The sequence below is a fragment of the Sphaeramia orbicularis genome, chromosome 8, assembly GCF_902148855.1.
Source record: "Sphaeramia orbicularis chromosome 8, fSphaOr1.1, whole genome shotgun sequence".
Lineage (NCBI taxonomy): Eukaryota > Metazoa > Chordata > Actinopteri > Kurtiformes > Apogonidae > Sphaeramia > Sphaeramia orbicularis.
The window spans coordinates 39132015-39158375 of NC_043964.1; the positions used below are offsets into that span (position 1 = coordinate 39132015).

General features: G+C 36.4%; 1 protein-coding gene across 1 annotated transcript in view; it reads left to right on the top strand.

The window, feature by feature from the left end:
* Positions 1 to 26015, top strand: part of cacng3b (calcium channel, voltage-dependent, gamma subunit 3b) — a 45472-nt gene extending 19457 nt beyond the window's left edge. Inside the window, exons 2-4 of the mRNA XM_030141109.1 lie at positions 8343 to 8426; positions 14761 to 14901; positions 22227 to 26015. Coding sequence (XP_029996969.1) covers positions 8343 to 8426; positions 14761 to 14901; positions 22227 to 22741 — 740 coding nt within the window. The 3' untranslated portion in view covers positions 22742 to 26015. The remainder of the gene's footprint in view (positions 1 to 8342; positions 8427 to 14760; positions 14902 to 22226) is intronic.
* Positions 26016 to 26361: the final 346 nt, after the last annotated feature.

The window sequence follows — 26361 nt, forward strand, 5'->3', positions numbered from 1 at the left end:
TTTGCAGCAGATTTGGTGATGGTGACCTGTAGCTCCTCTGTACATGCAGCATGTTTGTGTGGGAGAAAGTGAGAGCAAGGACAAACAGCTGGCATCTCATGACCAGCTCGACGCAATTACTGGGGCATCTGTTGTTTGTGTTCGTCTCCTTTTTGACCTTGTTTTGAGGCACTTTTTTTTTTTTTTTTTTTTTTTTTTTCATGGAATATTACTGCTGTTTAGTATGCAGACCACTTAACTCTCTGATAGAACAGGTGGAGCTCTTGTTTGACATCACACAGTATGGTGCACGTTACCTGATCATACTTGTTAACATCTGATATCGTTTAATTACGATTTACAATTTACCTTAATCTGAACTGATATTTTATGTAGTATTCGATAGCATTCAGTAAAGGAGAAATGAGAAAGTTCAGAAAAAGCTATGGGAATGATAGTTGAAGTTAAAAAATGAAAATGTTTGTAGCTCTGCACTCATTAACCCTTTAACTTCTGAGTAGGTGTCATTCACTGCTCTGTGTTTTGCCCCTTATTCCACAAGTGGCAGGGGGTTGCACTGAGCATGCTCAGATGTCTGTGGAAAGCACCAGGTCTATTCTATCAGTACGTTTTTAAAATGTTCCCACTGAGCAAACTGTTGAATTTTTAGGATTATTTGGCGGAGGTTCTGTTTTCATCGGGGTTTGTCTGTTTGTCTGTTTGTCTTTTTGCCTGTTAGCAAGATAACTCAAAACTTCTGGATGGATTTGGAGGAAATTTTCAGGAAATGTTGATACTGGCACAAGGAACAAATTATTAAATTTTGGTGGTGATTTGGGGGGGGGTCACTGATCTGCCTTGGCTAGTTTAGAATAAATCGGAATCCAGACACGTCAGGGGTTAAAGGGTTAAGAACACATGTAGTTTATGTGTTTTTTTAAACAGTGCTTACTTCATTTGCATTCTTGTACCTATAAGAACATGTGTGTCATTTGTCTGTTTTTACCTTTAAGACCAGGTATAACATTTACGCTGTCTTACATTTACAGTGCGACACTTACATGTTGTGGTTTTTACATCTGAGTGACATATTTGCATGTTTTCACCTTTTAGGATCAGGTGAAACCTTTGCATGGTTTTACCTTTAAAGAGGTCATATTTTGCTAAACCCACTTTTATTAGTTTTTAGTACATTTATTTGTGTATTTGGACCCTAAAAGTTCATAAAGTTTGAATTTGAACCCTCCAGGTGCTGCAAAACTATCTTTATATTCAGTTTGGCAAAAATCCAGTGGATTTCTACAACCCGTTTCAATTCCTGCTTAATTTGTTACATTTTATAACTAGTTATGTCACAACATTTGCACATATAAGGTCAAGAGTTCTGACTAATATTTCTCCGAGTACGCCATAATTGTTTGTCAGCAGTAGTGGTTGTCGTCCATACTGAAAATACGTTCAAACTTCGAGCTGATTACCTAAAATGTTCAGTTGTTAGTTGTATAAACGAACACAAGTGGCTGAGCGGGACAGAGCAGCGCAGTCAACAACCTGGAGGGGGTGGGGCGTGAAGTGGCTCATTTGCATTTAAAGGGCCAGCGCTCAAAACCACCTTTCTGGTATCATTACTCAGAAATAGGGTTGAAGATGGACCTATGGAGTTGAATTAATGAAGAATTCAGACCCAAGCATAGCATTTACAGTTTATGTAGACCACAGGGAAATGTTTGAAAATGCATAATTCCATTTAAAAAAGCAAAATATCACTCCTTTAAGATCTGGTGCAAAGTTTGTGTGATTTCACTGTTGACTATAGTGAACATTCATAATTCTGTTAAGTTTTTTTGACCTAGAATTTGCAGGTTTTAATGAGTAAAACACTTAGAATTCTTATACTACTGTCCTCTTAAATGATGTGTGTGGAAATCTACATTAGCACTTTTAACATCAACATGTAACATATAATCTTGTTGGTTGTATCTATCTCTTAAAGTAATGGTTTTGTCGCAGATTTTGTAAATAATAGTTTTTTTTTAATGAAGCACAAGTCTCTTTTCTAGGCTGTGTTTCTATGTGATGAAGTGTTTTCCTAATACGATGTGCATTTACACTTTACTAAGAAACTGGACGTAATAATCATGTTTTTTTTAATAGCACAAATAGTAAAATATAACAAAACCGTATGATTCTGAAAAAAAACACAGAGACAGACAAACACTCATGCAGGCACATATGCATGGTATATGTATCCCACAATGCCTTGCTGTAGCTGCCCTTAGGTCATTTTGACCTTTGTGAGGCAAATATCTCCTGATGTACTGTTGTGTATCAGTGTGTGTATGTGTGTGCGTTTCATGTATGACTTTGCTGTTTCACTGTATTTGATCTTTACTTTTTAGATATTTTTTATCATTATCTTGTCAGAGATACAGAAAAATCTCAAAGGATAAAAGTTTGTGTGAAGGGTTTGCAGTTAGGAATGTGCTCTGATAGACAGTTGTGTTTTGGATCCGGTGGACAGGGAGTTGTTTCTTCATGGTGAGATCACAGACTGGATGTGACACTTGACATAAATCTGTGTGACAGCTACTTGACTAACTCCTGATACAGCATTTGGAGATAGCCAACAAAACTTCAGCGAGGGATGAGAAATACATGACACACCTTCACCTCACCTCAGCACATACAAAAACAACATTTTGCATTTGTGTTTCCATCTTATCTCCTAAGCTATTTTCAAAATGACCGCACTCAAAGAAGAATACGTAATGCATTTGATTGGGCCTATTTGGATTTGTTGTGCGACTGAGTATTTCTAACAACAGAACAGGGCCACAGTGGTCAGTGATCATTAGCGTAATAAAGCAACATGTGCAATGTCGTGTCTCATAGAGGTGGCTTTAGGACACTTTGGACTCAAGTGGAAAATTCCGCTCATCGTACGCCACTTGTTAGTGTGCTCTCATTTGATTATTTTTGGGTGTTTTTGTGGTATTTGCTGATAAGAAGTGCAGAACATCACCAGACTTTTGCTTTTTAAACAGGTTTGACTCAAGCAACAGGAAGAGTGTGCAGATATCAGATAATTGCATAAAAGAAGTAGTCTGAAAGAAAACAAACTCTGACAAAAAGACAATCTTACTGCAGATATATTCCCTCCTCTTCTTTTCTGACTGCGTGTGTGCGTGTGTTAGTGTGTGTGTGTGTGTGTGTGTGTGAGTGTGTGTGTGTGCTTAATAGTTTTAAAGATTCCCAGTGCTCTGTTTGTTACTCACTCATCATTATGATGAACACTCTGACCTGGAGGTCTAACAACACACCAGTCTTAATGACTCTCTCTGCATGCGTGTGTGTGTGTGTGTGTTCATGCATGTATGTGTAGACCTATTTTTAGTCGACCGTGGCTGTTTTCCAGAAAGCGGCGGTGTGACGTCATCATGCACTGCAGCACAAAGTATTTGTCATTACATATTAATGATATTGTACATGCATAAGTGAGTGGAGTGTGTGCATGTGTGACTGTTTGTTTATCTGATAGTGATGTAGATTCTCAGTCAGAGTGGTGGAAATAAAAACAGCCATCTATCTCCCTGTTCCCTTTCACAGCTCACACTATATGTCCATGGCTGCGTGTGTGCGTGCAGTGCATCTCTGGTATTTCATTGCATGAGGTCTCGGTGCTCTATACGTCAGGATGGTTCAATACAAATCCGTCCATTTAAAAGGCAGGAGGCATAATGAATTTCCCAGGCCGGTAGACACAAGGCAGACCCCTGATTGATGATGCTTTACACCTTGATGCGTCCAACAGGAGCAGCTAAGGCTACAGTTACCTTCTATGACTTCACTGCAGCTTTTATCATCCAATCAAATCAGGCCACATTAAAGGAAGAAAGCAGCATTGTGTGTTTCTAATGATGAAAACAAATGCCAGTCAAAGACCAAAACCGTTTTTGTCTGCGTATCCAAAGCCTGCATTGTTATCCAAAAACACATCAATGATTCATGTTGCACTGTGGTGACCTGTTTCTTCATTTCAATGCACACGGACGCTGTAGTTTATGCTAGTAGTGCGCCACGTACGCTTTCATCTTCAGCTGAGAGGAGCCTCTGCCAAATATGTAATTTACCCCTATTCAAGAGGCAGTTCACCTTTAATGTATCTGCAAATATAATACAACTGATTGTGTGTTCTGGTTGGATTAGTTTCACATCTGTGACTGTGAGAATATAACAAAACAGGCTTTCAGTTGTCAAGGTTTCACTGTTTCCCTCTGGGTTCATAGTTTTCAAATATCACAATATTTGTTTAAAAAAACTTTCATTATGCGACTATTCTGTCTTATGTCATATTTTACCTCGGAGTATAGTGGCATCAGACTTGGGCTAATGCCAGTGGCTGTGCATGCTGTATAGCACAGGTGTCAAACATGCAGCCAGGGGGCCAAAACCGGCCCGACGAAGGGTCCAATCCGGCCTGTGGGATGAATTTGTGAAATGCAAAAATTACACTGAAGATATTAACAATCAAGGATGTTACAATGATTTTAGGTCAATTCAATCTAAAGTGGGTCAGACCAGTAAAACATTACTCTAATAACTTATAAATAATGAAAACTGCAAATTTTTCTCTTTGTTTTACTGTAAAAAAAACAACAACAGTTAAATTATACAAAAATGTTTACATTTACAGACTAGGCTTTTACAAAAAAAGTAAATGACCTGAATATAAACATGAAAATAAACATGAACAACCTTAAATGTCTTAATAGAAGTATGTGGAGTTTTAATAATATTCTGCCTGTTATTAAATGTTTTGTGTATTTGTAGATCCATTGTGATCTGTAAGTTGTAATGCACATGTAGAAATGATAAACTATGGTGCAATATAATAAAAAATTGCACTTATTTTACTTAAGAATTTTCAGGGTGTTTATATTCGTTCATATTATGTTCAAGTACAGTTGTAGATGTAAACATTTTCATTACAGAATCTCACTTTTTTCACTCAAAAACATAGAGAAAACTTTGGAGTCGACATTATTCATAAGTTATTATCCTGTTATTTATATTATTTTACTGGTCCGGCCCACTTTAGATCATATTAGGCTGAATATGTCCCCTGAACTAAAATGAGTTTGGCACCCCTGCTGTATAGGATGTTGGACTGGGATCACTGGTTGATCACAACCAGTGTAATTAAATTAATATTCTAGGTAAATGTGGAAGTGGCGCACAGTAATTTTACAAGGTTTCCAACTTGTCTTTTTCATTGATTCTCTGTAATGTTAATGCAAAACAGATGAATTTCACAGGTAAAAAAAGATGAGTTGTTTAGCTCCCACACTGTCGCACAGGCTGCAGAAAGATAGTTTGTATTTGTTGTCAGACAGCCAAAGTAAGAAATGGTCTTTTACTTTTGCCATATATTGTTACAAATTGCGTGTTAATCAGCAGCCACTTCTAAACCATTTATAACTGAGGTCTATCTAACAGTCTAACACACTGGTTATATTGATCAAATAATAGTTGAGTACTTCCCAGTGATTATCTTTTTTTTTTTTTGGTTTGAAATCCCATCTACTTGTCATTTACCAAATACAGATAATAAAGGCTTTTCATTTTTTTTGTCACAATCTCAGTCAGTTACTACAGTAGTTACTGTGAGGTCTGTCACAATTATCATATAATTGCTTGATAGAAATGATTAGATCTGACCACAGTCATTTTGCATAATCATTTATATCATTTCCATTCAACCTGATGAAACGAACAGAAATGCTATACTTCCATCACTAATTCCGCATCATTTTCCACCATGTCAGGTTTGACTGGCTTTCTTTTTATGCTGTCATTTTGTCATGTTCTCTTCTTTCTGCAGTCATTTAATGACACCTGAGTGGAGTTTTAAAGCCAAGTGTTTATCTCACATATTCTAATGTTCTACCACATTTTAATTAACACTGATTGACATTAAAATCGTGAATTTAGCTGCAAATCTAATCATTGTGTGCCACTGTGGTCATATGTGTATTACACTGGGTTACAAAAAATGTTTTTTGCAAGTTGTCTAGGTTTTTTCAACTGAATTAGGACCATTTTGCATCGCTAAATCCAAAAATGACATCTGTTTTTCTCAATCAGGTCAGGTTTTTTTGCTAATTTGATTTGGAAAAATTTGATCTTCTCATAATCTGCACCCAAACTTTATCTTGGTCACCAAGTTTAATACCAAAATAAGATTGGTAAGCACACTTTATGAAACTTGTGACTTGATTCCTGTTAGGTACAATGGTGTATTCACCGCAGATGTAGCAGAATACGTCAGGCTTATTTTTGCAAGATCTTCTAGTCGAAGCCATTTCATTCACCTGTAATATTAAAAAAAACATTAATCATAAATTGTCAAAAGTAAAATCTTCAGAACTCGTTTATTGCAAGAAATATGAAAGAATTTTGTATCATATGATGTGAAAATGCCCATAAATGTAAGCAAAAATGTTAAAAAGCCAATATGTAGCATAGTTCAGAAAGTTGACCTGATTGAGCAAAATGAATGTGATTTTTGGATTCAGCACACCAAAATTATCCTAAATCAGCTCAAAAAACTTCAACAATAAATTTGTTGTTGACCAGTGTTATTATTATTGAGTATAATAAACTAGTATAATAATGGCATAAAATTAACAGAAAAATGCAATGAAGTCATTCATTATTTTCAAGACAATCATCAACTAAAATTTCAGAATTGTGACAGCCCCAGTTACTTCTGCAGGAGCTCAATGAATCCGTTTATGAATGATTTTGTAAGTGTGGGTACTGGAAAGAACCTCTTCATATGCAAATAAGCAATTAGATTGAGTCGTTTGTTTGTTCACCGCCAGCCTGCATCCTCCCATTTCTCTCAAATTCTCCTGCAGTTTTGCCACCAACCATCTTTCACATCCACTTCCTCTCCCCTCATCTTCCCTCATGTCCTCATCCCTTCACCCCCCCCCCTCCACTTTTCATGTCCCGGGTGGTGCTGGCCATGTGTGAATGGGACTGAATGAGGGGTGGGAAGAAATCGGCATGCAGTCCATACACACACACACACACACACACACACATAGAGAAACACATACTATAGATTTCCATCTGACACATTTTCTCATGGACGCACATAAGAGATGTTGTGAAATGTGTGTGTTTTGAGTGTGTGTCTCTGAGCAAAGCAGCACAAAGCAGGATGAGTCACTCTGCCTGACACATGGCACGCTCATAGGAGACTGCATCCTCGTCAATACAACACAAACACACTCTCACATACACACATACACTGACTGACAACCACCGACGTACACAATCTAGATACAGATGGCTTTTACGCACATGCATGATTGATAGCGTCTATGTATCAGTTTAATGAATTTGCTCGGTGTGTGTGTGGTTGATGTCTGTATTTCAGAGGTAAACATATGAGCTGTGTGTGTGTGTGTATGTATGTGTGTGTGTGTGTGTGTGTGTGTGTGTGTGTGTGTCTGGATTCAGAAGTGGTAAATGCGTGCACCTGCGTGTGTGTGCTGGGTGTGATAAGGCTTTTCATTAGTGTTTCCCTCACATAGCCTGAAGGCTACAGCTCTGTCCTGCATCATCTGTCATCTGTCTTTTGCTCGCTCCCTCTCTCGCTTCTTCTTCTTCTTCTTCTGTGGTGTTTTCGGCTCTTGATGTATATTCATGTCTATGTAAGGAAGTGTCAGCGTTGACTCCTCTGAAAATGTGATTTAGTACAGTACAATCAGACAATATGAATGACGTCTGACAGGCAAAACAGTAGAATCACACTTTCATAAGTCATAGTTTTTGTCTGATCCTGATTGATTTTCTATTTAATCTCAATTTAAGTTAAAGCTCTGGCTTAGTCATGCCTAGTCTTACATCAACCACACACGCTGCCATGGTGATATTATGTCATTTTGCATTAAATTTTGCTTATTTTGATTCAATGACAAGGAGTGAAATAGTAAAATAAAATGTTCAGTATTTAGTGCAAGAGAAGAATCATAAAAGCAGCACCCCATTAACAGATACAAAGACAAAGCTCTAATTAACCACATTATATTTGTCTCTTTTGCTACTGATATTGGGTTTGATCAAAGACATCTGGAAAACAGTCATGTGAGATTATTAGTAGTAGTAGTACTAGTAATTACTATTATTATTATTATTGTTATTATTATTGTTATCAATAATAATAGAAATTATAATGGGAGTTGTAGTCTATATGTGTGTCTTTTTTGTGGCATTATACTTTGTATCGACCTCATTAGGTTAATAGTAAGTAGAACAATTGATCTCTTAATCACTCTATTTCTCTTCTGCAGGAACGTTCAGAGGTGTTTGCAAGAAGATTGACCACTTTCCAGAGGATGCTGACTATGAAGCAGATGCTGCTGAATACCTCCTACGTAAGTTTTTTTTTTTTTTTTTTAAGTATTTTATTTTTTGAGGATTTTTGTTGATCACATAAGCTACAAGTACAGACACGACACAGTAGACATGGTCCAAATGTAGACCAAAACAAGGCAACAAAATAACCACAAAGACTGTCAGTCCATAAAAGATTTCAGAAAGTCAGTCCATCAGATAGTGAAAGTGCTCATCAGGTGTCAGGGACTGTACATGAGGTGAAGACCGCAAGTGGATGAAGAGTATCTGAAGGAAGGTCCTAAAGTGCTGTCTATATTCAGAGGATGTAGCAAGAAAACAGACAGCCATACAGAGAGCAGGGTTCCCATACGTCCTGGAAAACCTGGAAAATGAGAAAAAAGGTCAAATGTCTTAGAAATGGTTAAGTTATCCTGGAAAATTATTTATCCTCCCCTTGCCTCGTGACCTTGTGTGTCTAAACTGAGATGAAACAAAGGAGATCGTTTTTCAGTGATTTATTGAAAATACAAATATTTTTGGAGGAAGTGCAAGAGAGAAAGTAAGAGAGAAGAGAAAGTTGAGTTGGAAATTTTCCAGTTGAAGACTGTAACTCCAGTTTGTCAGGCTAATGAAGTGCTGCGCTGTAATCTGTGTGTGTGTTTGCATTATTCTACGGAATCTATCTATAGATAAATTACAGCCACAGACTGCATCACAAATGTCTGAGTAATAAACATAGAAACAATCTGGGTAAATGCACGTTACAACTGTAGAAAAGAACACTTCCAAAGAATGAGGGGGACAGAGGAATGGATTAGTGTGTGACGTGATAACTTATCTCTGTAACGGCTGAAAATGTCCTGGAAAAGTCCTGGAAAATAATTTCAGGGAAAGAGTGGGAACCCTGAGAGAGGTACAGTACAGAATACTTAGATGCGCCTAGCTTGACACTGTATCTTTGTGTTAATGTAATCAATACATTTTAAGAAATTTGGTGTGGTTGTCTGACATTATGTATCTTAATTCTTCAAGGTATAGACAAGACACCGTATCATTCAGCCATTTCTTAAAACAGGGTGGAGAGCTTGATTCCCATTCCCTCAAAATGACCTTTTTTGCTCTAACCATACCAAACATGACAGCAGGGATGTAACAATATGAAAATTTCATATCACGGTTATTGTGACCAAAATTATCACGGTTATCATTATTATCCCGGTATTGTTGAAATTGTGCTCAAAATGTTCAAAAAGTACTTATACACACACTGAAATAATTTACCCAAGTTGTATTTAAATATAATTATAAAATAAAATAATTGGCACAATGTACCTTCTGTTGCAGAAACATTCAAATATTAACCCTTAGTGATCTGAGCCTATTTTGTCTGTTTTTCAGTACTTTTGATTTTGCCTTTATATACTATATAAACAAATGTTTACTATACCCATGTTTGGTATCTTTTTTTTCAACACAACTTCATTTATATCATCTGTCTATTATTTTTTTCACTTTAACCTACTATATCAACATAAAAGGCCAGAAAGCACAAAAAAATATGCAATCCGATTTGAAAAATGTATATACTTTATTGCATAAATAACACACAGATGCTCAACGAACCTTTTCAAAGACTTTTAAAGTGAATATTGGTTCCAAATATTAGGTATATAAAATTAAAATTGTAATAAATTAAAACTATACTCAAATATTTGACGGAAAAGCAGATCTTTACATAGGTGTTTTTTCCTCTAAAAGTGCGGTAATCAAACACGGTTATCATGATAATTAGAATTTAAACAGTAATACTAACCGTTGGCTATTTTATTGTTATACTGGTAATCATTACATCCCTACATGACAGCTTCTTGTAGTGCTATCAGGACAGTAACAGAGTAGGTGGAGCAATGTAGTATTGTAAATATACCATCTGGCTGCAGTGGCTTATTATATATAACACCGTATAAATGAAAAATGTCGTCCCAGAAAACTTTGAGCTTGGGACAGGTCCAAAAAAGGTGAGCCAGGGTCCTATCACTTTAATTTGCACTTGTCACAGGTAGTTGAGACAGAAGGGAAGATCTCCTACATAAACTTCTTGTAATATTTAACAATTGAACAACCTCCAAATGAATTACACAGGTGGAAAGCTGGGCCAAAAAATACATTTTAATTTTTTTATGTGTTGTGATGATTTGTGAATTTAATCGATTATTTTCTGGTTTTTACATCACCTGTAGACAAAACTTCAAAAACAGTATATGACTGAAGAAACATTTTTAGACTGAATATATTATAAGAAGCAAACAGGTTGTATCTTGAAGTTTAATGAAGCAGGAAAAGTTTATTTTTTTTAATTTAGGCATTTTTCATCATTTTCAGTAAGGAAACTACACAGTTCTATGCAGACAGTAGCTGACATTTTTTTCAGTTTTTTTTTCCCCCAGTATTTTCTTTATTATTTCTAAATTATGTTTATTTATGTATTTATTTATTTATTATGAAAAACTGTTTCTGTATTAATCATCATAAATTTCCCGCACATAGGGAAACTGGAATTTAGAACAGGAGTCATGATACAACCTGATAATATGTATAAGCGTCTAATTTAGATGGATGACATGGCATATGTCCATTCTAATTAAAAGCAGTTGAACTTGAGTTCAGTAGTTGAACTTAAATTGAATTAATTTCCTCTAAGATACATTACAGCAAAGTAATATTTCCTTGCAGACGGAGCGGATGGAACAGTGAAAAATGAATAAATGGTAAGATCCTGTGTGTGCTGCTTAGCATTCAGCTGCAGAAACAAGAGGAAGATAAATGAACATAAAATAGATAAATGAACATAAAAGCTATAATGGAGAGAACAAGAGATATAAAAACAGATGCCACCGTTTTATCAGCAAATACACAAGACAAATGAGTAAAACAAACATTGCCATAATGAGAAAATGACAAAGTAGAAAGAAAGAATCACCTTATTATTTCCAGATACATCAGAAGAGGAAAAGAACAGAGGTGATGCAACCGCAAACATAGGGCTGGGAGTGGATGGGAGGGGGGGGGCTTTTTATTACAATAAACAGAAGAGATGGACAGAGCAAAAAAAAAAAAAAAAAACAGCACCTAAAAAAAGAGAAAATGGATTCAGCCTGTGCTTCTTTTTCATCGCTTCGCTGCACACAGAGCAACATCCCCAGAGGCGGCCAATTAGATCACAGGCCTCAGCGCTGGTCAGCCAATACGGAGCCGGGACCCAGTGACCGTGTTTCAAAGAGCCTAGAGGTGTGGGCCATGAGGGCGGGGTCTATATGTTCAGCTGTACAGTGTCAACGGCCACTGCTGGAAATGACTGGAGATGAAGAAGGAGACGAGTCTGTGGGAAACGCGTTCCTTTAAAGCAGCAAATTAAAAAGCACTGATGTGTTTTATGAGCAGCCTATATATCATCTTTTCAACATGTCTAGAAGTACGGCTGCTCAATTCTCCATAACAAGCTGTTTGTAAACACCCTACAATATGTCGTTACATCATATACACATATGGTGTTTTGACACATATTTCACTACAAGCCTCGCTTTCATACTCGACTCTTCATTATTTTGCTTTGCATATGTGTCAGTATGACTCTCCATCTGTCTGGGTTGTTGTCCATCTTTTCCTTCTGCATCCAGCTCTCTCTCTCCTTCTCTCCTCTCTCTCTGAAGGCCTCTGAATGCTTTACCATGTTCTGAATTCACATTCAGTCAAGCATGTAGCAGCGCGTTGGCCTTGTCTGTGTGTGTGTGTGTGTGTGTATGTGTGTGTGTCCGTGTGCGAGTGAATGCAAAGTGACTCAGTTTTCATCATTTTCGTTCTGTCCTCCAGCGCTGAAATAAAACAATGGCTCTGACATTTAAGGTTCGTGGTCAGGAAATTCAGGGAAAATAATTACTGAAAACACTGAAAGGACTGTGAACTAATGCTGAATTGTGAAGTCTGATTGTAAACCGCTTATCGTTATTGTTTACGTTCAGGATTTTTTGACTCTGTGATGCACTGGACCCCATAACCCCACTCATAACACTATAAAATCTAGGGCACATTAGCATCAGTGGTTCTCCCAGTTGATCATGGCTCGGTTATTCTAGTCAGCGGTGCAAAAAGATAACTTGCAAAAAATGGGCGAAATAAATGACCACGCTTTTGCAAACTTTGCTGTGGCAATGCGAGCAAAGTTAATTGTCTGGTAAAACTCCTGCGCATTGTAAGATTAAGGTTTTATACATCTTTTTCCAGCCACACTGCAACATAGTTGTAGTAAACTTAGATATAATATGTATTGAGCTACAACACAAGCTGAAGTATAATCAGTGTATGTCATCTAATGGTCACCCTAAAATAAAGTCGCAGAAAAAATGATTAGACCACCCTTGTTTTCCTCAATTTCTTGTTCATTTTAATGCCTGGTACAACTAAAGGTACATTTGTTTGAACAAATATAATGATAACAACAAAAATAGCTCATAAGAGTTTAATTTCAGAGCTGATATCTATCCATTTTTCATGTTTCCTTGATAATAACCAAAATCACTTCAGTTCTTACGTCAATAGCTATGGCATTGTACTGACAAAAACAGTGCTTTTAGGCATTCCATGTTTTTTTTTCTGTCTGTTTTAGTCACATGATACACACAGGAGTTAGTACTTGATTGCATAAGAATTGTTTTTGATGACTTTTGATGGTCTAAGAATTTTTTCCGCCGCTGCAAAAGTTGCATTTATATGTGTGGAAATATATCTAAAGTTTGGAGACAGGTGAAGAATGAAAACCTATGACTTCAAATGAGGGTAATGTAAGAAATGTAATGTTAATTTTTCAAAGAAAGGTAGAGGTTAACAGTTTTAGTGAAGAAGAAACACAAGAAACAAACATCTATCATGTTGATCAGTTCATCATTACATGCAAAGAACGTAATGGATGGATGGACGGACGGACGGACGGATGATAGATAGATAGATAGATAGATAGATAGATAGATAGATAGATAGATAGATAGATAGATAGATAGATAGATAGATAGATAGATAGATGCATGGATGATGGATGTACGGACGGATGATAGATAGATAGATAGATAGATAGATAGATAGATAGATAGATAGATAGATAGATAGATAGATAGATAGATAGATAGATAGATAGATAGATAGATAGATAGATAGATAGATAGATAGATAGATAGATAGATAGATAGATAGATGGATGGATGAATGATGGATGGATGGATGATAGATGCATGGATGATAGGTGGATGGATGGATGGATGGACGGACAGACGGATGGATGATAGATGGATGGATGGATGGATGATAGATGAATGGACGGACGGATGATAGATAGATAGATAGATAGATAGATAGATAGATAGATAGATAGATAGATAGATAGATGGATGGATGGATGGATGGATGGATGGATGGATGGATGGATGGATGGATGGATGGATGGATGGATAGATAGATAGATAGATAGATAGATAGATAGATAGATAGATAGATAGATAGATAGATAGATAGATAGATAGATAGATAGATAGATAGATAGATAGATAGATAGATAGATAGATAGATAGATAGATAGATAGATAGATAGATGGATGGATGGATGGATGGATGGATGGATGGATGATAGATGCATGGATGATAGATGGATGGATGGACGGACGGACAGACGGATGGATGTTAGATGGATGGATGGATGATAGATGAATGGATGGACGGATGATAGATAGATAGATAGATAGATAGATAGATAGATAGATAGATAGATAGATAGATAGATAGATAGATAGATAGATAGATAGATAGATAGATAGATAGATAGATAGATAGATAGATAGATAGATAGATAGATAGATAGATAGAATGGTAAAGTATGTACTTCAGTGCTGACATTCCCAGTCCATGGTTCTCTGTAACTGTAGCACTGAAGGTTACAAAGCATGACATTTTTTAGGTCTCAATCATAATCAACATGAATCTGGAATAACAAAAAAAAAAAGAGAAAAAACAGCCTGACAAAATGCACCAGCCCCAGGACATTTCAGACTAAGGTAGATGTGATTTAATGTTGCAAAGTTTCCATTTTTTCCTGCATCTCATCAGTGCCATTCACAGACTGTACACTGAAGATGGAAATCACCTTTTATAGGACGTACATTTGAGATTGTGTTTTTGTCTGAGAAGAAGCAATCACAATCTGTTGTCTTGACTCTGGGGAAACTGTCTTATCAGCTTTATGTACATCCAGACGGGCATAATGTTGAAACAACATGACACATCTGTACTTTTCTATAATAAAAGTCTTTCTGCTGCTTTTGTGTGCAGGTGCTGTGCGTGCCTCCAGTATCTTTCCAATCATGAGTGTGGGTCTGCTGTTCCTGGGGGGGCTCTGTGTGGCCGCTAGTGAGTTTTACCGAAGCCGACACAACGTCATCCTCAGCGCAGGAATCTTCTTTGTCTCTGCAGGTTCGTCTTTACAGTGTGTGTGTGTGTGTGTGTGTGTGTGTGTGTGTGTGTGTGTTCATGTGGAGTCCTGCTTATTAGAATGAAGTCATCGATTCACTGTGTGCATAAAATAGACCAAGCAAACAAGACAGATTTTTTTTATTCACCACTTTTGACATCATACTTATCTTGTCTAAGAGTGAGTGGTCTTTATTTATTTATTTACTTATTTATTCTGCCCTGTTTCCTCCATTTTGGGGTATTATGCAGAGGAGAAAATGCTTTTTTTTTTTATTCATATTTACCTCTATTTTCTCTGAAAGCAAGAGAGGATTGGAATCATGAATATAATAGCAGTGAAATAATGGATTTTTAAATGTCAAGTCTCCTCTAATTTTTGGCCATGTTCTCGACTTGAAAGAACTTCTCTTTGTTGGATGTTTCCCCTGGACCTCACTCAAAGAACCAGTCAATCAATAGTCCTTTTGCTTTTTATTGAAGTAGCAGGTGGATTTTACATCTTTAGCATTTTCTCTAGTCTTTAGGATCTTTAGAATCTTTAGGTCACAGGTTTCAAACATGCAGCCCGGGGGCTAAAACTGGCCCGCCAAAGGGTCCAATCCGGCCCGTGGGATGAATTTGTGAAATGCAAAAATTACACTGAAGATATTAACAATCAAGGATGTGAAAATCATTTTAGGTTGATTCAATCTAAAGTGGGTCAGATCGGTAAAATACTATCAGAATAAACTATAAATAATGAAAACCACAAACTTTTTTCTTGGTTTTATTGTAAAAAAAAAAAAAAAAAAAGTTAAATTACACAAAAATGTTGACATTTACAGACTAGCGTTTTACAAAAAATGTGAAAAACCTGAACAAATACGAACAACCTGAAATGTCTAAATAGAAGTATGTGGAATTTTAACAATATTCTGCCTGTTACTAAATGTTTTGTGTATTTGTAGATCCACTGTGATCTGTAAGTTGTGACACATGTATAAATGATAAACTAAGGCGTAATATTGTTAAAATTGCACTTATTTTTCTTCAGAATTTTCAGGTTGCTCATATTTGTTCATGTTATGTTCAAGTACAGTTCGTAGATGTAAACATTTTCATGACAGAATTTGACTTTTTTCACTCAAAAACATGGAAAAAAGTTTGGAGTTGACATTATTTATCAGTTCTTATCCTATTATTTATATTATTTTACTGGTCCAGCTCACTTTAGAACATATTAACCTGTTTAACCCTGACCATATTTTCAGGGGAAAAACGCCTAAAAAGACATACCCAAAGTAAATGAAGAATTACGTATAATACTTATAATAATAAGGTTCATATGGATGTTCTTGGTGTCTATGGACATTTACAGACCTCACAGAATCTATTCCCATTGTCTAAAATATTGTATCTATTACTATGCCTGAGTAAACTGTAACAAACAAAAAGAGAAATTAGAATTTTTTTATCCTCGCCTGTTTTTTTTCGGCTGGATTGACGATGATATGCATAAATTAATTGTTCGTGTCGGAGATTTTTAATAGCGTATATTTCACCCCACAAAGATTAAAAATCATGTTTGAACATTACAGTTTGCACTAAAATACACTTTTGATGTACTTTTATTAACACTAGGGTCTAAACTTTGAGCAAAAGTTGAAAAAAACATCCATTGTCCTGATTTATTCTATTTTTATAGTAGATGAATATTAATATAATTTTTTTGGCCCGCGGGCAGGCTGATAGGGCTAAAGGGGTTATGCTGCATGAGGCCCCTGAACTAAAATGAGTTTGACACCCCTGCTTTAGGTGAAAAACACACAAAGACAATTAATTAAACACATTTCTTTAAATGCACATACAGATGATGGAAAATGAGTGGTGTTTCATCCCAGATTGTGGAGAAAAAAAGAAGAAAAACAGCAGAATTAAAGTGACATTTAGTGATATCACATTCTGAGGCTTTTGTGTAATTTTAAGTGCAAATGTAAAGATGTCCGCTGCATCTGAGCACATATTTTATTTGTGTGCTTTGAGCCACTTTAAATAGAAGAGATACAACACTCAAATATTTGTATTAGAGGCTCTCTAGGCTGTTAAAGCCCACAGAAGTGCTCGTCTGAGGAGCCAGAGTGTGGAAATTGGACACAGCAGCTGATTAATCAATCAACAAGAATACCATCATTTCACTGTGAGGGTGTGACAGTGTAAACACACACACACACACACACATACACACATACATCCATCACATGTATGCCGACACACATCCATGTTTCTCTCATAAACACACATGCACTTATGTCCTCGCTTTTGACACACAAAGGGCTGTAATTGCTGTTCAGTGGGATGTGTAGGGTCCCATTGGGTTTTGTAGTAAATTCATGAAGCCAAATTGGTAATTATTTACCACAATAATGCGGGGCTGATTCTGGTTAATTACAGCTGGCTAATTGTTTCCATTCTGTGCATTTCTCCACACTGCATGAGCACTGTATTCTGGACTAATGATATGGAATAAGAGAGCCCAGCTGTGTGCAATGACTCTCTACAACGTTTCCATCAAGCTCCACTCCCTCTCTCTTTTGGCTCTTTTTTTATCACCCTTGTAGTGTGAGATTTTCTCTCCAGTCTCTCTCCAAGTTTTTTTTTTTTTCTTTGTTGGTTCTTCTCCATAAACTGAAGATGGTAAAAATTTATAGGTACATGTGTTTACACTAACCAGTCACTTAAAAGCAGACATATTAGTTGCATGCTGGCACTTTATTAGTCATTATCAAGCACTTACTAATGTGACAAGACTATAAACTACTATACACATAAATAGGCCCTTTTCCACCAAAATATTAGGAACTTTTATTACCGGGAACTTTTTACCTGGGTAAAAAAGTTCCTGGTAGTCTGTGTGCTTTGCATTTCCATCACACCCAAAGTTCAGGGCAATTTATTCAAATCAGGCTGATGATGTATGAGGAAGCAGTAAAAGAAACTGCAGTATAGTTCATGTACATTCAGAAACTAAGCTCTAGCACACAGGTGTCAAACATGCGGCCTGGGGGCCAAAACTGGCCCGCCAAAGGTTCCAATCTGGCCCGTGGGAGGAATTTGCAAAGTGCAAGTTAGGGCACACTGTAAAAAAAATCCTGTTGTTTTTACAGAAAAAAGCTGGCAGCTGTGGGTTCCAGAACAATACTGTAAAAAAAACATCCAACTGTAAACATATTTACAGAACATGTAGATTTAACATTTTAAACATGTGGATGTAACATTTTAAACGGTAAATGGACTGCACTTATTCAGTGCATTTTCTACACCTTCATGGTATCCAAAGCCACCAGGTCAGTTTAGGGTTCAGTGTCTTCCATGGACACTTTGACATATGGACAGTCTGAGCCAGGATTCGAACCAACCAACCGTCTGGTTATTGGACGAGCCGCTCTACCAACTCTACCAACTCTACCAACCCATTAATGTAAAAGTTTAAAATGTTAAATTGTTAAATGTTTACTTTTTTAAATAACTTTATTATTTAAAAAAACAAAAAAAAATCAAATAGGCCGTTATTTCAACATTATGGTCTTGCAATTTAAACGGCATCACATTCTTTTTCAATTTACAGTTTTATTTTCTAAAAACAATAGAAATACATCATTTCTACATACAAATCTGGTTTTGTTCACATACTCTTCCTGGAAAAACTACAGCTATATTTGATTCAATCGTTAACACAAAAATCTTTTCAAATAAACAACTTTGCATTGTATTGTCACTTACAGTTTTTTTATGTTGCAATTTTACAACTTTTTGGTATTAATTCAACAGTCATTTTTTACAGTGCATCAAACTCAAAAATAATATCATAACAATCTATAAATAATAACAACACCAATTTTTCTCTTTGATTTAGTGCAAAAAACATTAAATTATGAAAATGTTTCCAATAACAAACTATCCATTAACAATAACATGGGAATAACTTGAACAAAATGAAGAAATGAAGATAATTAAGTGCAATTTTAACAATTTTCTGCCTGTTACTAAATGTTTTGTGCATATGTATAAATAATAAGTCGAGGCATAATATTGATAACATTGTACTTATATTTCTCAACAAATTCTGTTTTTTTCAGGTAACTCACATCCTTTTTGTTTGGATAGTTTGTAAATGTAAATATTGGCATAATTGAAGAATATTTTTTGCACTAAAACAATTTGGAGTTGTCATTATTAATAGGTTATTATGCTATTATTGTACTGGTCCGGCCCACTTCAGATAAAACTGGGCTGAATGTGGCCCCCGGAAGAAAATGAGTTTGACACCCCTGCTCTAGCACAATAAAATGACAGTAATTTAAGTGGACGGTTTGGGTTCAACGTTTTGCTGGTTGTTGAATCACTTAATCCATCTGGAATACATTTTAAATGGAGTTAACCATCATTACATATTCTTAATTCCTATTTAAAAATGGTAGAACATGTATTTTCAACTTCTGAGTCATTAAACTAAATCAGGTCTAACTTTGAGTGTGATCGATGGTTCTTTTTCATTTCTGTTGTTTTATAGATATAGTCCAGGTCGAATCCTAAAGTCATACAGATTTACTCAAATGCCTGCATTTAATTCAACTGCATTTCTTAAAAAAGTACTTATAATCTACTTATATTTTGATGCCCTGTAAATGAACAGACAATATTAGGTTAGAAAGTTTTTAATCAAAAATTGAAACAACAAAATCTATAAACAACTGGATCATTAACTAACACTGTTCGCACAATCATTTCTAATTGCTAGTTATTGACAGTAGAGCTTAAACAATTACTTGATTAATCGACTTGAATTGATTTAAAAATGATTCAATTACAATTTTTCTGCATCATAGCTTCGTTTCCTTAATTTCGCTAATCATTGGTTCCGCTGTTGTGCTTCACACAGACGTATATTGTGATGCACATTGCATCAGAATCAACACGAACACAGAGATGAGGACAAAAAAGCAGAAAATGTCTATATATGCTCATGTTGTTTCAGTGTAACCATCAATTACTCCTTTAAATGTCTAAGCTTTCTCACAAACATTAAAAATATTTGGCTTTATTTTTTTTAAATTGTACGTTAGTTACATCTTAAGTTGTTAGTGAGTCAGATTCAAATTTAACTGCAGCACACATATTGTTTGTAGATGTCGTTTAACTTGTTTGTTGTTGTTTCTACATAGATATTTTTATATATAGTTTTGTGCTGTTGTTATTTTATACATGCTTTTACGCTTATGTTTTTTTGTGGTTGTTGTTTCAGCTGGTTCTGGAATAAAGGACAAGTATATTTTATATTTTTACTTTTTTTTGCCTATTTAAATAATCATTTAATCAAATCAAATCACAGAAAATAATCAGTGCTTTAATCAATTACAAAAATGATTGATAGCTGCAGCTCTAACTGACAATAAGTATGGAAGCTGTTGTACATGAATTATGATCTGTTGATCTGATGATGTTTTGTTCAGTATGAGACTTGAATCAGATCTGGGCAAGATCTCATGTAGGATTGATGACATATTTTTGAGACTATTGTTACATATCAATAGCACATATTTATTCATTGGTAATAATGAGGTAATAAAGACTATTTTGGATCATTACTGTTATATAACAACTTCCTTCCTACTATGAATAAATAGTAATTAAGGGGCTGTAAATGGAAAAATTGTCAGCTAATGTCCTAGAAGTTGTAGATGTAGATGTGTAATGCTAACACATTTGGTGATTTTTGTGCAATTTCTAATTTAAACCAGTGTTTCTCAAACTGTGGGGCGGGCCCCCCAGGGGGGCCGCAAAGGCTTGCCAGGGGGGTCATGGGATATCTCCTGGGTGTTTTTTTTTTCCTTCAGGTTAGAACATGTAGCAGGTGGAAATAATGTTTTAGTGTTGGAGCACCCTGGACTCATTTTAGGGACATACAACAAACAAATCTACTGCCATGGTGATCTGCCATGAGTAGACAATGAGTTTAGGTTTGGAGAACGGTCAAGGACTGGACTGAAAAAGAAAAATGTGCAATGTTCTTTTTTGCACAGTTTGCACTTCAATGATCTGAGATGTGCAATGTAAACAGGCTTATTTCAGCAACTGATATTGTTCAAATGTTCATCGTTGTTACCAAAATTAATTTGTTCTAAAAAAGTAACTTGATTGTCATAGTTGTAAGATAATTGCTCATTTCCTACTTTTATTTGGAAAAACATTGTCTCAGGGAGCAGTCTGGTTGAGTTTATTTGTATTGTTCAAGCAAAAATCTAAGTTATTTTTAATTTTGCACAACAAATTATTCAAGGAAAAGTAAAAAGTGTTGTTATGATATTGATGTCTCTTTCAATAAAAGTTATAATTGCACTAGGGATGTAACGATATGAAAATGTCATGTCATGGTTATTGTGACCAAAATTATCATGGTTATCATTATTATCGTGGTATTATTGAAATGTGCTCAAAATGTTCAAAAAGTACTTATACACACACTGAAATAATGTAACCAACTTGTATTTAAAAAATTAATTAATTAATTAATCAATTAAATGACAGGCACAATGTACCTTCTGTCAGCAGAAACATTCAGATATTAGCCATTAGAGGTCTGAGCCTATTTTGTCCATTTTTCACTACTTTTGATTTTGTCTTTATATACTATATAAACAAATGTTTACTATACCCATGTTTGGTACCTGTTTTTTCAGCACAACTTCATTTATATCATCTTTCTATTATTTTTTTCACTTTAACCTACTATAAAAACACAAAAGGACAAAAAACACAAAAAAAAAAAAAAAAAAAAATCTGATTTGAAAAATGTATATAATTTATTGCATAAATAACACAAAGATGTTTAACAAACCTTTTCAAAGACTTTAAAGGTGAATATTGGTTCCAAATATTAGGTATATAAGCTCAAAATTGTAATAAAATTAAAACTATACTCAAATATTTGACATAAAAGCAGATCTTTACATAGGCGTTTTTTCCCCTTAAAGTGCGGTAATCAAACACGGTTATCATGATAATTAGAATTTAAACGGCACCACTAACCACTGGCAATTTTACCGCAGTTTATTGTTATACCGGTAATCGTTACATCCCTAAATTGCACCATTGTTTCAATGTTGTTGGGGTTGAGGGGGGCTTAGAGATTTTTTGCCCTCCAAAGTGGGACCCAACAGAAAAAGATTGAGAACCACTGATTTAAACCAACTATTAACAGTGATTTTCTTGTTTCCTTGAGGTCTGGGTGGTCACTTTTATGTCCTTTTCTGTCCAGTTTCTTATGTTTTCGCATCTTTTTCTTATAGGCCTGAGTAACATCATTGGAATTATTGTCTACATCTCAGCCAACTCAGGCGACCCAGGCCAAAGTGACAGCAAGAAGTCGTACTCCTATGGCTGGTCTTTCTACTTCGGTGCCCTCTCTTTCATCATGGCAGAAATGGTGGGTGTTCTGGCTGTGCACATGTTCATCGAGAAGCACCGTAAGCTACGGGCCAAGTCCCGCACCGAGCTCATCAAAAAATCCGCCTTCAGCCGCATCCCGTCCTATCGTTACCGTTTCCGGCGCCGCTCCAGCGTGCGCTCGTCTGAGGCGCCCAGCCGTGACGCCTCACCACTGGGGAAAGGCGGCTACACAGGGCCTGCCGCCTCCGAGATGCCCATGTACACGCTGAACCCACGCGAGGCGGGGAACGCCGGCACTAAATCAGGTGGCGGCGGAATGGGCGGGCTGCTCAACTCAGAGAGGGAGTTTCTCCAAAGCAGCACGCTCACTAAGGACTACAGCAAAGACCCCAACCGCAGGACCACGCCTGTCTGAGAGGTGCTGGCTGCAGATATCACCCAATCAAAGTATCAGAGAGGATGATGAGAAGTAGAGGGGAGTGCAAGCAAAAGCAGAAGCAAAAGCAGGGGACACACAGGGTTAAGGGGTGGGGCGGGCGCAGAGGGGTTTGATAAACTTTGACTGTGAACTGTGAACTTGTAGCCTTTGAACTGTGAATCCTGAGCCCTGTGAGAGTTTTTAGCGAGTGTAGCAGGGTCGGTTTGGATGGAGAAGTTGTTCCCAGCTCCACTTCACCACATATCACCATAGTCATACCTGTAACTCCTTACATATGAAGGTACATTCAGTTAAAGGGTCTGAGCTTCAAATGGGGGAATGGGATTGACATTTAGAAAAAAATAAAATAAAAAAAACAGCATAAATGGTTTGCTGTATGGGACAACTTCTCCTGAAAACTAAAAAATTAATGTGAACTAAAGGAGAAAGGGAAAGAGGTGAGAGACTGTGTGATCTTTGACCTTTGACCTCTGTCCTCCAGACCTCTTGGAAAGCAGCGGAGTTGTACAGAGCAGCAGGGATAAGCTGTTTCTCTGATTATGATGCTATTTAAGGTGAGAAAGGTAACACCTCAGGATATGGACTGATTCATTCTCAGTTCAGCCAAATCAAAAATGGAAACTGAAGGTGGAGTTTATCCATTTGTGGCACTATTTATTATGTTCTCTATATATTGTATATATACTCCGTTCAGAATGATTTTATTTACTCATGGGGAAGCTCACTTCATAACCAGCTGAACTGAAAGTGAATTGAGCTCAATCCTGGTTACATTTACCCCCCCTTTTCTCTGATCCCAGGTCAGTTGTGTTGTTTTTGATGGGACTTGAGGGCAAAGGGGTGCACTGACTGCAGATCAGCTATTGGGGGGGGGGGGGGAGATAAGACTCAACAAAGAAGAAACAAGAGAATGAATCTTTTTTTAGATGGTAATGTTAGATCATTGGTGCTTCCTTTCACTCCTGTTTTCAGCCACATGAGTCTTCTCTTGATTTATTTTTTCACCTAAATGTTAAAGGGGATGATCAAATATTTGTCTGTCTTTTCCTTCACTTGTCATCTTTCACCATTGACATTCCTCTGTGTAGCCCCATGACTCACTTCACCGTCACCCTCTGCACACCTCCACTCCTCTTCTCACCTCGTCTTTCCTCCTCGACTAGATTTCGGTCTTGTCTTCCATTTGTGAGCTTTCCTGGAGGTTGTCAGTTAAGGGTACGAGTGGAGAGGAGACCGCTGAGCTGTGAATATGCTTTAAAGGCAGAGCCAAAAAAGTTTTTCAAACTAAAAACAAAGATGGGATCTATGTTTGCCCACTACCTCTTGGTGATTACCTTTCAATTGAAGGTCTATTTAATCATTATCTAAATTTCAGCAGCAGAAGTAAGTACTGAGTGAAAGATCACTTGACTCTAAACTAACTTTCCCAGAGGAGGATCTGTGCATTATTCGTACAAACATAACCATATACAGAACAGGAGGCATTCATTCACCGGTCTCCAGGCCCAGAAAGTGATGGTCCTGTCATTTCTCAAAACAGTTTTTACTCCATCGGATTCTAGAGACGCATCAATACACATTCATTTATCTCCTATCCTCTCTCAGACATACACATGATAATTTTGCATGGATGGGACATTGCTGCAGAAAGGTAAATGTGAAGCTACTGTAAAAAAAAACAAACAAAAAAAACAATTTTATACTTAACTGCATACATTTGAGCTTACATTTGGTTTAGATACTGAAAGACTCCCTGTGCTGGCAGGTCTTTAGCCAACTCTTGTCTGAGCGTTAAATTGGACTAGATCAGATTTTGCCACACAGGAGCAGGAAGAAGTTTTAGTAAATGAGGGAATGTGGGTTTTTCTGGAAAAGAAGGCTTATAAGGATCAATGATGCCTAGATTTTCTGCCCGACTGTGTTTTTTAGTAAAACAAAAAATAAAATAAGGTAACATATATCCACATATATGTGTGCACTTCAAATTTTCCACAAACCATTATGTTTTGGTATTTTCTTCTCTTTAAAATTGATTTAAAGTGTGAACATATCATGTGGTGCGACCATCTGGTTTTGAAAACTTGTGCTTGAATCATTTTTACCACATTTATGTGAAAAATAAGTGTGTTGACTACATCTAAGAAGGTGGCATCAAATACATGAGCTCATATTATCATTAATGTAACCGTTAAGATAACAGTCGCACCTTATGAGCTTTTTAAGGCCATAGTTAATTCATCTAGATGATAAATCACTAAAATCACTCAGTTGAGAAGAGTGGATTTATGTGTAGGCAGCGTTCTTAGTGTTTGAACAGATGCTATAGATATTCTTATTTTTGTATCCTCAAATTGGTCTGTTAAAAATTGAAATCACGAAGAAAGATGAGAGATGGAGGTGGAATCACATCATGCAAAAAAAAATCAAAACTGATGGAGTTTAGTTGGTGCATCAAAGGGTTTGGACGATGAGTCGAGTCTGTGAGATGATAACAATGTGATTTAGTTGAATAGACGTGTAAAAATGTATTTGTGCTCTTTTTCACTTTGCACTCACCTCCTGTCCACTGGTATTTACCAAAACCTGTGTTTCAGCAACCAAAATTTAAAAACAAATGTACATTATCTCCTCTGGCTTCATTTTGTTTGCAGTATTAATGAAATGACACTTGTTTGGAATTATAACTTATGTTTCTGTTTTTCTTGGTTTCTTATGTTATAATCTTAATATATATTAAGCCATATTTTGCACACAGCCAGTTCTCCTCTGGGTCTCTTAATAATTGAGTGATTCATCGCTACCTCTTTTCCAGTGTAAATGTTGGCCTAGAGACTAAATTCAGGAGGTTTAATTATGATACTGATGAGTGCTCTGGATAAAACCTGATCGCATTAAAAAAAGACACACAAATGCATGCACAACAGTAGAGGATGTGACAGTGAAAAGGACTCAACCACTATAAAACAAAGAGAGAACGAAGAATTTGGGGAAAAATTGTAAAGGTAGAGCATGAGTAGCTGATGGAAATGTTCACAGCATTTCTCAAACTTTCTGAGACTGTAACAAGTACGGAACTGAGGGTTTAAAAAAACAAACAAAAAAAAAAAAACAATTATTCGACATATTTGTTTCCTTCCTTGCTTCCCTAAGCCACCATTGCACTGTTTTGTATAAAATTAACATGAAACAACAGCTGACATAGAATACCCACTACTTATTACCCTGATAATAAAAGATGTTTTAAACCTCAGTCATACTGTTTAATTTATGACGCTGCTGTTCTATCTACTGTCTTTTAATCCATGAAGGGAGCTTAAAGGGACAAACGTGCATCACTTGCTCCTGCTGTCCTCCACATGTAAATATTAATTTTGCAAGCTAACTACAACATCAGCAGTTGTCATGGGCTGTGAAAGGGAAAACAGCCTTTTTTTTTCCTCTGAGCAAGGGCTTTTAATTTTTAAAGGACAGGAGCACACAAGGGCTTTTTATGCTCAGCGCTGCAGCAACGTCGTTTTAAGGGTGTTATGTTTGGGGGGGGATGAGGAAGCGCGGGAAGAAAAGGCATAGTAAAGTACATTTGCACAGGAACAGTG